The 14,844-nt window shown below is 42.8% G+C and overlaps 1 protein-coding gene across 4 annotated transcripts in view; it reads right to left on the bottom strand.

The window, feature by feature from the left end:
* The window catches only part of Atl1 (atlastin GTPase 1), a 98,405-nt gene that overhangs the window by 70,218 nt on the left and 13,343 nt on the right, over window positions 1-14,844 (bottom strand). For 3 of the 4 annotated variants that reach the window (XM_087553850.1, XM_087553851.1, XM_087553852.1), the window contains exon 1: window positions 6,481-6,637. In XM_087553850.1, coding sequence (XP_087409976.1) covers window positions 6,481-6,514 — 34 coding nt within the window. In that variant the 5' untranslated portion in view covers window positions 6,515-6,637. Of the gene's footprint in view, window positions 1-6,480; window positions 6,669-14,844 lie in introns of those variants that run through there. The other variant, NM_001009831.2, reaches the window with a different exon arrangement.

Raw genomic sequence — 14,844 nt, 5'->3', positions numbered from 1 at the left:
AAAAAATTTTGGAAAAAATGCACACTCTAGATTCTAATTATATTACACTGTGAGATTTTTGTCTCCTAGAAATGTCAAAGAAGCTATATACCCATGAAATCTCATCAATATGACTGCCTAAACAAGGCTGAACAAGGACAATACTAACAGACATGCTAACATGGAGTGGGGAATCTCACAGGTCTTCAACCCTACACAAAGAACTACAGGCAACTAAGGAATACTGGGAGCGGGAGAAATAGCTTTCTCCAGGGAAGAGACTCCAAATGGGCTATTCAACACCAAACGGTCAGTCCTGAAATCACCTACATACAAGTACTTTATATGGGCTGAGCAGGCTGCATTTATAGATTTAGGAATAAAGGCACATGCACACCACACACACACACACACACACACACACACACACACACACACACACAGACACACACACGCGCACACACACACACACACACACGTACAAGTACATAACAACACTTAAAGAAAGAGAACTTGAGAAAGTGCAAGGGGAGGCAGTGCATAGAGGAGTTAAAAAGAAGAAAGAGAAGGGGGAAATTATATAATTTAATCTAAGTTTCACAAAAACAAACAGAAAAACCTTCCGTGTAAACTTAAAGCAGTCCTGGTAACAGTCTATAATACTGGCTACTCAGGAGGCTAAGTTCAGCCCCTGCCAAAAATACAGAATGAGTCCAAGGTTAGCCTGAGCAACTTAGAGCGACTCTGAAACCGTGTTGAGAATGAAGCTCAGTGGTAGGTGTGAGCCAGCCTCATACAGGGCACAGGTTCACTCACCAAGACTGAAAGAAAGAAAAAAATCTATTAATTAGGTACATATATTTATTTACCCAGGGGAGCCATTCAAATTATTGTGAGAATAAGAACACCAAGTGTATAAATGTGTTCACCTCTGTAGGGGGAAGGATAAGTTACTGGTAAGAAGGGCCACGCAAGAGTAAGAAAATACTGATACGGTTCATCAAGGGCGTGCGAACACAGGGGATCATTGTTACTTTTGAGCTGACTATGTATACTTTATATATTCTTTTTATAAAGATATTTATATGAATTTTTATAGAAAAAAGAAAATGTTCAAACCTAAAGACCTTTTCAAGAGTGGAAGTATTTTAGGGTGAATCATCTTCTAATGAGCATGGAATCTAATTTATAAAAGGTAAGTTTAAGAAGGGGCAAAGGTATATCCCAGGAGTCATTAAAACAAGTTGTATCAGAACCTAAGTCTATGTGTGTACGTGTGCACATAGGTTTATATGTGCATGTTTCTGTGCATGTGTGCACATGTGAATGTATGTGTACAGGTGTGTGTTTGTGTTTATGTATGAAAACTGTATATGGAAAAAGAAATAGTGGAATCAGTTAAATGAGAAAATGTTGGGAAGTGGGAATATATAGTACATGTTACATAAATGTATGAGTCATACAGCACATGTCATATATATCTATGGGTCATATAGTACATGTCGAGACTAACAGAAATTTAGAAATTTGTGTTGGTTTTTGTTTTTTATAAGGACAAGGTATGTGGAAAAACATTCCCCACAGGGTCACATGCTCGGACACTTGATCCATTATTGGTGACACTGTGTGACAGTGTTGTAGAACCTTTAGGAAGTGGGGGCTTGATGAAGGGAGTGGGTCAATGGGAGTGGACTATGAGGTTTTGTAGCCAGGTCCTACTTCCTGTCTGCTTTTCTTACTTCCTGTTAATCTCCCTCCTAAATCATAAACCCCAATAAACCCTTCTTCTTTAAGCTGTTTTTCTCAAGTAGTTCATCATGAAAACAAGAAAAATAACTAATTTAGTTAGGCACTGTCACTTTTAAAGAAAAGGCAATAAGCAATATTGACCTTAAACCATAGCCTAGCTCTGCGGCAGGTTCTAGGAAGTCAGCTTCACACTTCAGTAGCCAGGAAGAGAGTAGGATCATGAACTGGAGTGCACTCTGTTTCCTCCATGACCATAGGAGAATATGGCATCCTGTTTAGATCTGACCTCTGTCTGGAGTAACCCATCGCCTGCATGTAATGGACCACAGTAGTTCTGTTCATCATAACCTCAATCATACCCTCTATCATAAGAACCCTGGCAGGGTGTTCTGGCGGAGGTAATCCACCCATGTAAATGCCTGTTGCTGGGTCTGTGGTCTTTTTGCTGGAGAGACATCATCTCTGTTCTACTCTAGTTAAAGCTCCATTTTACCACCGTGTTCTTCAGCTTCTTTGACATTATTTGTATTTCCCAAACTCACAAAGGCAAATTCACTTGAACTCTTAGACTGCTGGTCATATACAGCATCAGTAATGGAATTTATCTAAAGCATAGGTCTTTCCAATCTCTTTGTATGTGTACAAACTCAGTTCCCATGTCCTGAGACAGGAGACTAGGGCAGGGTTTTCCTGATTCCCAGCATGAGACGCCTGAGGAGACCTGGGAGAGTGAGTGGCTGTGTCTTCTGAGATAACCTTGGCTCTAAACCTGGGAATGGGGTTGCTATCATGACCTTTATTACACGCTAAAGCTTCTTCCACCTTAAAACCTACACTTGACTCTGGACCTGGGCTTTGCTCTAAGACCCTGGAAACACGGCGCTTCTTTACTCCAATACGTCTTTACTTTCACGCATTTCTTTGGCGCACTTCACATTCTAACTTTGCTTAGCGCTTCTTTCCCTGCCGCATTTGATGCTCAATGTTGGCTGTACTAGTGAGGCCTCAGGGCTCAGGACTCGCGCGCGTTTAGTTCTGTGAATCTGTTTCTCTTATTCCCAAGCTTCAAGTATGCACTCAACATGCTTGTTAAGTGAGTTCCACACCGGGGTTGGGGGTTTAGCTCAGTGGTAGAGCGCTTGCCTAGGAAGCGCAAAGCCCTGGGTTCGGTCCCCAGCTCCGAAAAAAAGACCCCCCCCCAAAAAAAGTGAGTTCCACACCTTCCCTCTCCAATATTAAGCCATTCGCCACAATTCTACTCATAACTGTATTATATCCTGACCATTGCCAGTCTTCCCTCAAAACCAAAACCAGAAACCTAAAACTTTCTAACCTAAAATTTCTACAAATTCCTTTTCTACAAATAGAAATTTCTTATATTTACTGTGCAGCTAAGATAGGGTTTGTTTCTAGATAGCCCAAATTAACACTTTATTTCAAACATTTTTATAACATACTATTGTACTGCCAGTTTTTGTCAAACTATAGAAACCTAAATTCTTGCATTGTATCTTTAGTTTTGGAGAAAGTTAACAGAAATAACCAGAAAGGCTTACACTGCTGTTCTGTTTCTAGTAGATGTGCTCCAGCCTTCACTCAAAGACTGCTTTTTGGGCTACTGTTTCTGATACTCATCTGCCCCCTTTACCGTCCACACTAGCACACTGTATCTACTTTTCTAGTCCAAAGTGATTGAGTTCATAGAGCACCAATTTCTTCTACCAGCTTTTTCCTAAATAAGCTTGTTGTGACAGTCTTTGGCATTGTTCTAGCTTCTAGTCCTTCAGTACAAGAACTGTAGAAATAACCAACCCTGAGTTACATACTAGTCTAGAACACAGAAACTACCTCTGGCAAGTTCCTAGGCTCTCTAATCTCAGATTTCCCAATTATTAAAATAATAACGCCTACCCTTGAAAGGTCAACTCTTTTTTTTTTCTTTTCTTTTTTCTTTTTTTCGGAGCTGGGGACCGAACCCAGGGCCTTGCGCTTGCTAGGCAAGCGCTCTACCACTGAGCTAAATCCCCAACCCTGAGAGGTCAACTCTTAAGTATGTCCATATACTCAAACTTCCTTCATGCAAATTCAGGTTCAGGATGGGGATTCTCAATGGAGTTCACAGACTTGTTTCCCAGTGGTGGCTCTCAGTAGGATCCTCAACACTACCCCAAACTATGGTGAACCGCACGTTTTTCTGCTCTCTGGCCACCCTGATCTCTGCAAAAAGGCATTGTCCCCTCAGTAAAAGAATCCTCATCTCAAAGTTCTACATGGTCCTGAGCTTCTGCTTACAAATGACTTTCTTGTTCTTTACTTGGGAATTACTGTATTTTCAGAGTCTGTGTCGTCTGCCTTTGTTTTATCTTTATGATGTGGAAAGGCCACTGCACTGTTTGCTTCAAGCACTAGTGAACTATTTTCTCATCAGAGAAACCTGTGGCTTCTTGTGAGAACCTGGTTTCCATTATTATCCCCACACCCCAACTCATCCATTTGGTATCATGCTATGAAAAGTAAGTCAGAAGAAAAACCCTACTTATACCTACAGTTCTCCAACTTAGAAAATATATGACTTTAAGTCATTTATCCTACCAGTAACTGCCATTTTTCCATCTGCAAAATAGATAAGACATGAATATTTTAAAGGCTAAAAATGGGATAATCCAGATGAATTCACATTAGAAATACTGTCATGTGAAACTGCCAGGCACACAGTACTATACCAGGCACTGGGAATAAAGTGGAATTAAGGTAGGAATGGTTAACATCTTTGTTAAAATGTCTACCTCTTATCACTGTATTTCCTAAATATTTTATAGATACTTAACAGCAAGTAAAAACTTAGGTAGTGACGCATCCCCACAAAACACTGAAGTCACCCTCTACAATTCCAGTGTTTATTGAAAGTCTCCATTGGACAAATAATGACTGTGACATTTCCCCCTAATTTATCGCTTACATTGACCGTCCTGATGAGTGTGGAGTGGACTGTTAGGAAGATGATTATGAACATCTCTAGAGATGATGGCATCTCTAACACGCGGGCTAGCTAGCTGCCCAACTGACAACTTCCTAGGCCTTACTCCAGACCATTTGACTCAAAACCCCTGGCTGGATGTGTGGGGACCTTTATTTCTATTAGGCTTCCAATGTGATCTTATAAAAATCCCATTTGAGAATGGCATACCCAAGAAGGAAGGAGGGACCCACTACCTAAGAAATCTGTAACCAAAGACTAAAGAATAATGAGCTGAACATAATGAGAAAATTTTTAATTCTCAGAATAAATCTCTACATGCCTGGCTCCTAGAGAGGTGGAGTCAGTAATCCGACCCAGAGAATAATTCTGAAATCGAGTTGAACATATGCACCTTCACTGATGGTCAGCAGTGTTCCGAGTCCTGTTCTAGAGGGAGAACAAGAATGCAAAGGGACACTAGAAACCTTCACCCAAGTTCTCAAAAGAAGAAAAAACTGTATCTGCAATATTGAAATCCAGGCTTGGTGATCTTGGAAATGATTTCTTCTGACTATCGCCTGCGTGCCCCCCTCTCCACAGCAACCAGGAATCTAGAATACTCTTACATATAAACCTTGCCCACAGGACAGGCTAATCTTGTGATCACCTCATCAATGGAAGGCAAGGAGGCATCATAATCTTTTAACAAAGGAAAACAAGTAACTAACTAGAAGTTACAACTACCCTCTTGGTAAGATAAACAGAAATGAACTCAGAATCAGAGAACCAAGGAGCACTGAACTCCCCTAGTGGGCGTGAACTTTCAAAACAATAACAAGGCAAAGCCAGCTGAACATGTTTTTCTATGCACCACCTGTCCGTGGTTTAAGATCTGCATTGGTTCCGATCATAAAATTAGTTTATAGGGCTTAAGCACTGTGCCTGCAAGAAATCTGGAGCCCAACCCTACAAGGCCGCCCAGCCTGCTCACACTCCTCCAGATCTGGTCCGGAACAGCAGAGCGGGCGGGGCGCGGTTTCTCCTGCATCGCTGCGCTCCTCTCTTCTCTGCTTGCGTGAGCACCGCCCACCCACTCCCGCGTGAACCCACTAGGCCCAGCCCTTCCCTAGGCCCGGTGCTGAATCATGAACCCAGTATCTCCACAAGGTAAAAATCGAAGAACAAAGCCAGGCTTGAGGCTAGTCTGAATTAGGCGAACGGTCCGAATCAGCCAGCAGGCTAGAAACGCCAACTCTACTCGCTTTCTTCCCCATTCCTCCCTAACCCCAAAGTGAAGTAAGTGTACGGTGCTGGAGACTCTCAGGAGGGTAGGTACCCCATCTCCCAGGCTGCTGAGATGCTTCTGCAGCGCAGTGTCCTAGCCTGCGCGCTCCACCTCATTGTTCCACCGCCCGCCCAGAGCCTGCCAGCATCCCAATAAGCCCTTGCCCCAGAAAGCTGGTTGGGGCTCCACCTACTCCAGATTAGCCCTGTTCCCCCTTTTGCCGGCAAACTACAGCCCCAGACCACCTTCTGCGCCCACCTTTCAATCTATCTCTAGGGCGGAGCCCAGAGTCGCAGGAGCAACGGGGTGGGTGCTGTCCAAATGCTGGGAAGAGGCTGCACAGGATGGGAAAGGAGTCTCAGGCCCGGCCTGCACCAGGCTCAGCACTGGTGACAGCGCGATTCCTCGGAGCCGTGAGCAGTCTTTGGCTGCAGAGGCTGGAACCCAGCAGCAGAAAACACAGGGCCAGACCCTGTAAAGGCTGCACAAGTTACCGATTGCTACTTACCCCAACTGTTTCTGTCCCTGCGGCTCTTAGCCATGGCGGTCTGTGGACTGGTGTGGCGAGGCGCTGTCACTGCTCTTGCGGTCTCCTCCAGGGCCCCGCAGGTTTCTGGCAGTTAAGAGGCTCTGTGCCCGTTCTGGGCGCAGTTCGCTCAGATTCTGAGGATGTTGCTGTGGCGCTGGTGGGAAGGACTGGGGAAGAAAAGGGAGGGGAAAGCTGATGAACGGAGCTCAGCATCACCAGCTGGAGTTCATACAAATACCAGCGTCACACCCTCTCTGTACCTTGGCCCACCCCCCAGACTGTGAAGACAGTGACAGACTATATACTGCATTGTTTTCAACAGAAACCACACAAATAAACAGCACCCCTGCACACTTTCGCAGAATTTAAAAGCATAATCTGGTGACAGAAATACACAAACATCATTATTTTGGCTGTTCCAATACATGCTAGCAACATTTGGGCATATTAAAGTGCTCTGCATTATCCTCCAGGCATCATTTCTTAAGTAATGCCATATTTTAAAAAGAGGATACCTTGCCTCCTTGTATATGTATGCTAAGCAAGACTAGATCTTAAAATTAGTCAATTTAGATCAAAGTAAGCTAGAGGTTCATTGTAATTTGTAACTGGTTCAGTGTCTAGTTGCAACATCTACCCCAAACTTGTAAAGACTGTTTGAATATTACACACACACACACACACACACACACACACACACACACACACTGAACTAAAATCAGGCTCCATAGTCTGGGTGGTACAGGTGCCTTGGTAGCCATAAAGGTTGCAGGCAAATATGAAGGAAAAGCAAACTACAACGAACGCTTTTTTCAAACATCCTTACTCTTTCCTTCTGATGTTTCTGTCTCTTTATCGAAACTTCTGGTGGGTCGGCATCCTACAGATACTATCCCTTCCTGCCTATATTTTCACCGCCATTTTTCTCCTCAGTTTTCCCTTGCCCATATTCTTTTGAACCACACACTGCCAGCCTCTTAAAGACTAGATCTATGGTCTCTGCTTAAGTAGAACATGTTAACAAGCAAACTCCTCACTTTTGTAAAACCTATACCCCCTTTTTGAGAAGTAATCTATGGGTAAGTACTATGAGACTAGACATTACAAAAAAACCTTAGTAAATAATTAAGTGTATAGTGTGTCTTCAACTGTTGCCCAAAGATTTTTCACCAAATCACTTCTGCACATCCTGGTATCCTTGTCTGCATTATTTTTATATTATTTTAAATGGAGATATTAAAACAATTCTATAATTTCTTTACATTTTACAGTTAGCAGTTCTCATTCTCTCCCCCCCCCGCTACACACACACACACACACACACACACAAGCTTTTATATGTTAACTATCCCTATGGTTTGGATGAGATATCTCAGTAATCTACACACACACACACACACACACACACACACACACACTCAAGCTCTTATATGTTAACTATCCCTATGGTTTGGATGAGATATCTCTCAGTAATCTACACACACACACACACACACACACACACACACACACACTCAAGCTCTTATATGTTAACTATCCCTATGGTTTGGATGAGATATCTCTCAGTAATCTTAGACATTTGAACTTCAGTTGGTGGCACTGTTACAGTACGTTTACCAGGTATGGTCTTTCTGGAGGAAGAATGTCATTGAGGACAGGTTTTGAGAACTTACTTGCTGCTTGCAAGATGTGAGCTCTTATTTGTTGCTAGTATGCTCCCCAGCCTAGATAGTAATAGACTCCTCCCTCTAGAACTGAAGCCCAAAATATATCCTTTCTCCCATAAGTTGCCTTGGTCATTGTCCTAGGGCTTCTATTGCTAGAGTGAAACATCACAACCAGAAAGCAAGTTGAGGAGGGTTTATTTGACTAGACTTCCATACTGCTGTTCATTATTGAAGAGAGTCAGAGCAGGAACTCAAGCAGGGCAGGAACCTGAAGGCAGGATCTGATGAAGAAGTCATGGAGGGGTGTGCTGACTGTCTTGCCCAGATTACATTCTTTAGAACCCAGGATCAAAGACAGAATCACTCAAAATGGGCTGGGTCCTCCCCTATCAATCATTAATTAAGAAAAAACTCTATAGCCAGATCTAATAGAATCATTTTTCTCAATTGAGTTTCCCTCTTTTGTTTTGTTTTTACATTGTTTTTCTCCCCTCAGTTATTTCTTTTTCTTTTCTTTTTTCTTTTTTTTTTTCTTTTCTATTTTTTCAGAGCTGGGGACCGAACCCAGGGCCTTGCGCTTACTAGGCAAGTGCTCTACCATTGAGCTAAATCCCCAACCCCATTATTTCTTTTTAAAAACAAAGATTTATTTATTTAATGTATATAGGTACGCTGTAGCTGTCCTCAGACACACCAGAAGAGGACATGAGATCCCATTACAGATAGTTGTGAGCTACCATGTGGTTGCTGGGAATTGAACTTAGAACCTCTAGAAGAGCAGTTGGTACTCTTAACCACTGAGCCATCTCTCCAGGCCCAAGTTTCCCTCCTTTGAGTTAACTCTAGCTTGTGTCAAGTTGACATAAAATGAGCCAGCACAGAACAGAAAAATCATTGGTGTCATGAATTCTTTAAAAGACTGTTCAATACCACCCTTATTTTTAAAATGTGTGTGTGTGTGTGTGTGTGTGTGTGTGTGTGTGTGTGTGTGTGCGCATGCACATGCGCGCTCTCGCGCTAATAGAGGTACGAGGAGGATGTCTAGTGTCCTTTTCTATCACTCGATGCCTTGTTCTATTGTGACAAAGCCTCAGTGAACCTGGAGCTCACCAATTAGGACAGGCTGGCTGTTAGCAAAGCCTGGAGATCCTGTCTCTCCCCGAGCTAGCACTGGGGTTATAGGTTCTAGCACTCCTTGGCTTTTTTCACGGGTACTAGAGATTTGAACTCAGGCTGTTATACACAGCCAGTGGTCTTATCCACTGAGATATCTCTTCAGCCTGCCTGCTTTTTTTGGGGGGGGGGGGTTCTTTTTTTTTTGGAGCTGGGGACCGAACCCAGGGCCTTGCACTTCCTAGGCAAGTGCTCTGCCACTGAGCTAAATCCCCAACCCCCCTGCTTGCTTTTTAATATTCAAAATTCCCTAGATTTAGCCAAAAGGAGCTTCTTTGACTCTGCCCCTGTATTTTTAAATTAACATTTGCCTAATTTATTTTAGGCACTTCCTTGTTTTCTGGCACAAGGAAATGTTTCAGTGCTCCCTCCTATTTCCCTGCCTGGAGCTGGATAAGGCATTTCTCCAGGCAGCTCTGGCTCCTTTCAGGCTGTGCTCACTGCTGCTGGAGTGCCGCTGTTCCCTGCTTCTTTCTGTAGGCATCTCTGGAACAGTTTACCTATGACAGGATATTGCCTCACAGCCCAGGTTGGACTTGACCCCTGGTTTTCCTGATTCCAACTCCTGAATAGTCCATTGTAAGCATGTGCCACTGCCATGCCTAAATTTATTTTACTTTATTATATTATAGTTTGAAACAAAGTTTCATTATGCAATCCTGGTTGGTCCAGAACTCACTATGTAGACCACCCTGGCTTCCAACTCAGAGATCTTCCTGCCTCTACCTCCTGAGAACTGGGAGTGAACATGTGCACCACCATGCCTGGGCTCTGGATTTGATTCATTTTTTAACCATGAACTTAATAAACCCAAAGGAAATACTTTAAATGAAAATAAACAGAGTTATTTGTTCTATGTGGGGAGCTATAATTGTAAAATACTAGAATCAAGTGAAATGCTTACACATTGCACAGTGGTTGAATAAGACGGAATGCAACTGCACAGTGCACCAGTAGTTGTCCTTAAAACAAAGACTCGGAAAATCATTCTAAACTAACAATGAGCGATTTCCATCCATTTCAATGGATGATGGCTCAAAGAACTAATAATATACCCTTCCATAAAGTAGAAATGGCTATAAAATAATGTTTCTGTGTATCTGCGTGATAAGCACAGTAGAACTAAACCAGGAGGCAATGAGATAGATGGCTGACAGGAGGTAGCTGGGAACAGGATAAGAAAAATGGCAGGAGGGCTGGGGTGCTGATGTCCTCCAAGAGTAGCCTGTGTACATGCTCTCTGACCATTATTACAACAGTTTCATGTGCCCAAGATAAACAAGTAAACTAACCAGCATGTGGACAGAATTGTGCTTTAGCCCTTTGCTATCATCAGGTACAAGATATGGAAGAAACTAACTTTCAACTGCAAAACTGCACTTAACACAAAAGCAGAGGTCAGCGGCATGGTTCAGCAGGTAGACGCTTGCTGCCAAGCCTGACAGCCTAGGCTAATCCTGTCTCACATGGTAGACCAACTCCAACAACTTATTCTCTGTTCTCTATACATCCTCTCCTCTAAATAATAAATAAATGTAAAGATTAATCAATAAAATAACAGTGAACTTAACACATCACTTGGGAGGCTGAAAAAATGAGGATTTCAAGTCCAAGGCCAGTCTTGAATAAATAAACTCAGAGCCAAAGTGAGTGCCTGAAAAAAATAAATGAATAAAAATATAACAACAGGAACTAAACATAGGAACTGTTTTCTTTTTTTTAATTGGATATTTTATTTATTTACATTTCAAATGATATCCTCTTTCTCAGTTTCCCCTCCAGAAACCCCCATCACATCCTGTCTCCCCCTGTTTCTATGAGGGTACTACCCCCACCCACCCACTCCTGCCTTCCCACCCTGGCATTCTCCTATACTGGGGCATCAAGCCTTCAGAGGACCAAGGACCTCTCCTCCCACTGATGCTAGACAAGGCCATCCTCTGCTACATATGCAGCTGGAGCCATGGGTCATTCCATGTATATTCTCTAGTTGGTGGTTTAGTCCCTGGGAGATCTGGGGGTCTGGTTGATATTGTTCTTCCCACAGGGTTGCAAGCCCCTTTGGCTTCTTCAGTCCTTCCCCTAACTCCTGCATTGGGTTCCCCATGCTCAGTCCAATAGTTGGCTGTGAGCATCCACATCTGTATTAGTCAGTCTCTGACAGAGCCTCTCAGAAGACAGCTACATCAGGCTCCCGTTAGCAAGTACTTCTTGGCATCTGCAATAGTGTATGGGTTTGGTGTCTGTATATGGGATGGATCCCCAGGTGGGGCAGTCTCTAGATAGCCTTTCCTTCAGTCTCTGCTCCACATTTCATCTCCGTATTTCCTCCCATGAGTAGTTTGTTCCCCCTTCTAAGAAGGACTGAAGCATCCACACTTTGGTCTATCTTCTTCTTGAGCTTCATGAGGTCTGTGAATTGTATCTTGGGTAATTCAAGCTTTTGGGCTAATATCTACTTCTCAGTGAGTGCATATCATGTGTGTTCTTTTGTGATTGGGTTACCTCACTCAGCATGATATTTTCTGATTCCATCCATTTGCCTAAGAATTTCATGAAGTTTTTAATAGCTGAGTAGTACTCCATTGGGTTAATGTACCACATTTTCTGTATCCATTCCTCTGTTGAAGGACATCTGGGTTCTTTCCAGCTTCTGGCTATTATAAATATGGCTGCTATGAACATAGTGGAGCATGTGTCCTTGTTATATGTTAGAGCATCTTTTGGGTATATGCCCAGGAGTTATATAGCTGGGTCCTCAGGTAGCACTATGTCCAATTTTCTGAGTAACCTCCAGTCTGATTTCCAGAATGGTTGTACCAGCTTGCAATCCCACCAGCAATGGAGGAGTGTTCCTCTTTCTCCACATCCTTGCCAGCATCTGCTGTCACCGGACTTTTTGGTCTTAGCCATTCTGACTGGTGTGAGGTGGAATCTCAGGTTTGTTTTAATATGCATTTCACTGATGACTAAGGATGTTGAATATTTCTTTGGGTACTTCTCAGCCATTCAGTATTTCTCAGTTGAGAACTCTTTATTTAGCTCTGTATCCATCTTTAATAGCATTATTTGATTCTCTGGAGTCTAATTTCTTTGGTTCCTTGTATATATTGGATATTAGCCCTCTATCAGATGTAGGACTTTCCCAATCTGTTAGTTGCCATTTTATCCTATTGACAGTGTCTTTTACCTTACAGAAGCTTTGCAGTTTTATGAGGTCCCATTTGTCAATTGTTAATCTTAGAGCATAAGCCATTGGTGTTCTGTTCAGGAAATTTTCCCCTGTGCCCATGTGTTCCAGACTCTTCCCCCACTTTTTCTTCTATTAGTTTGAGTGTATCTGCTTTTATGTGAAGGTCTGTGATCCACTTGGATTTGAGTTTTGTACAAGGAGTTAAGAATGGATGGATTTGCATTCTTCTACGTGCTGACCGCCAAGGAACTGTATTATTCTTTTGTTGTTGTTTAGTTTAGTTTAGTTAGTTTTATATTGCTTAGCATCCATGAACTAAAAATTATGTATGTACTAGGATTAAAGAGATATAAAGCACATAATAACAGAGAGAGTTAAATAAGGTGTAGAAGGGGAAGGATAGAATGAACTCTGAGACACTCAAGTATAATCTAAGGTATTAATATGACATAATAAGTCCCCAGCTCCGAAAAAAAGAACCAAAAAAAATGACATAATAAAAACACAAATAATCTGAAATTTTAAGTAGCCAGAAGTTCTCAGATATTTTGTATGTCCCAAGTGAACACATGTAAATGGCTAGTAGGACATCTTCAGTTGTTACAGAAATGCAAATCAAAACCGAATGTTACTACCGTCAACGTCTCTGGTGACTATGACCAAGAGACATCATAAAGCACTGATGAGTATATAGGGAAAGTGGTACCTTCACACACTACAGGTGAAAACAGAAAATGCTACAGCAGCATGAGAACGAAGTCTGGTCATTCCTCAAACTAAAAACAGGATTACTATGTGATTTAGCAATTCTCCTTCTAGGTATATATCCCAAAGAATTTACAATGGAAGTTCACACAGAAACTTGTTTAGAAATGTTAGTGTTAATAATATGGAAAAAACAAAAGCCACCTGTAGTGGTTTGAATGAAAACAGAATGAAAACAGCCCCCATAGGCTCATAAAGAGTGACATTATTTGAAAGGATTAGGACTTGTGGCCTTGTGGGAGTCCTCAGCACTATTGGTGAAAGTTTGTCACTAGGTTGGGCTTTGAGGTTTTAGAAACTCAAGCCAGGCCCAGTGTCACTCTATCTCCTTGGTGTCTGCCCATGCAGATGTAGAATGTTCAGCTACCTCTCCAGCACCATGTCTGCCTGTACAGTGCTATGCTTCCCTCCATGATGATAATGGACTAAATCTCTAAACTGTAAGCCAGCCCCAGTTAAATGTTTTCTTTTATAAGAGTTATTGTGGTCATGGTGCCTTTTCACAGCAACAAAACCCAACTAAAACATATGGGAAATGCCAAATAACTAGTGGGTAGGCAAAATGTGAGCTATTCATACAATGAAATACTATTTAGTCAGAAGGAAAAAAATACTGATACATGCTACATCAATAAACTTTGAGGTAAAGCTCTTATATCTCAAAAAAATCTTAATATTTAAACTGTTTTCTCTGTATCCTCAATTAATTTTTCTTCTATTTGTACTATTCACACTCATTTTACCTCATCATAAATAAAGTCCTTCCTAATTTAGTTTTCCCATCACTGGTACCCAACTGCTGCTTGCCTCTGTATTGTATAAATGAGTCTGTAACAAGCAGTTTGAAGAGGTATTAGCATGCTTTTGCACGTATTTCACAAAGGCTTACAAGCTCTCACATGAACTAGGTTGACCTTGGTGGTTAACTGATCAGTTCAACATATGGATTATATTTGTTAGGGCTGTGTAAAACAAATTCTAGGAAGTCCCACACCCGCGGATCCCGGCCCGCAGCAGCTCTCTGCTCCCAAACCCCGTGGGAGAGAGACCTCACCACCTGATCAGGTGGGCACTCCTGAGGCTGCAGAGCGGAGGAGACCACCAACACTGCCCACCCCTGCCCACATCCCTGGCCCAAGAGGCAACTGTATAAGGCCTCTGGGTTCCCGTAGGGGAGGGCCCAGGAGTGGCAGGACCCCTGCGCCTGAGACACCGCCGGAACCTGAAGGAAACAGACCGGATAAACAGTTCTCTGCACCCAAATCCCGTGGGAGGGAGAGCTAAACCTTCAGAGAGGCGGGCACGCCTGGGAAACAAGAAGAGACTGCACTCTGTGCACATCCAGACGCCAGAGGAAAACACCAAACGCCATCTGGAACCCTGGTGCACGGAGGCTCCCGGAAAGAGCGGCGCAGATCTTCCTGGTTGCTGCCACAGCGGAGAGGACTTAGGCAGTACCTCACGAGCAAACTTGAGCCTTGGAACCGCAGGTAGGACCAACTTTTCCCCTGCAAGAAACCTGCCTGGTGAACTCAAGACACAGGC

The sequence above is a fragment of the Rattus norvegicus genome, chromosome 6 (assembly GCF_021556685.1).
Source record: "Rattus norvegicus strain SHRSP/BbbUtx chromosome 6, alternate assembly SHRSP_T2T, whole genome shotgun sequence".
Lineage (NCBI taxonomy): Eukaryota > Metazoa > Chordata > Mammalia > Rodentia > Muridae > Rattus > Rattus norvegicus.
Note: the sequence above shows the minus strand (reverse complement) of the source record. Positions and strands in the feature narration are given on the sequence as shown.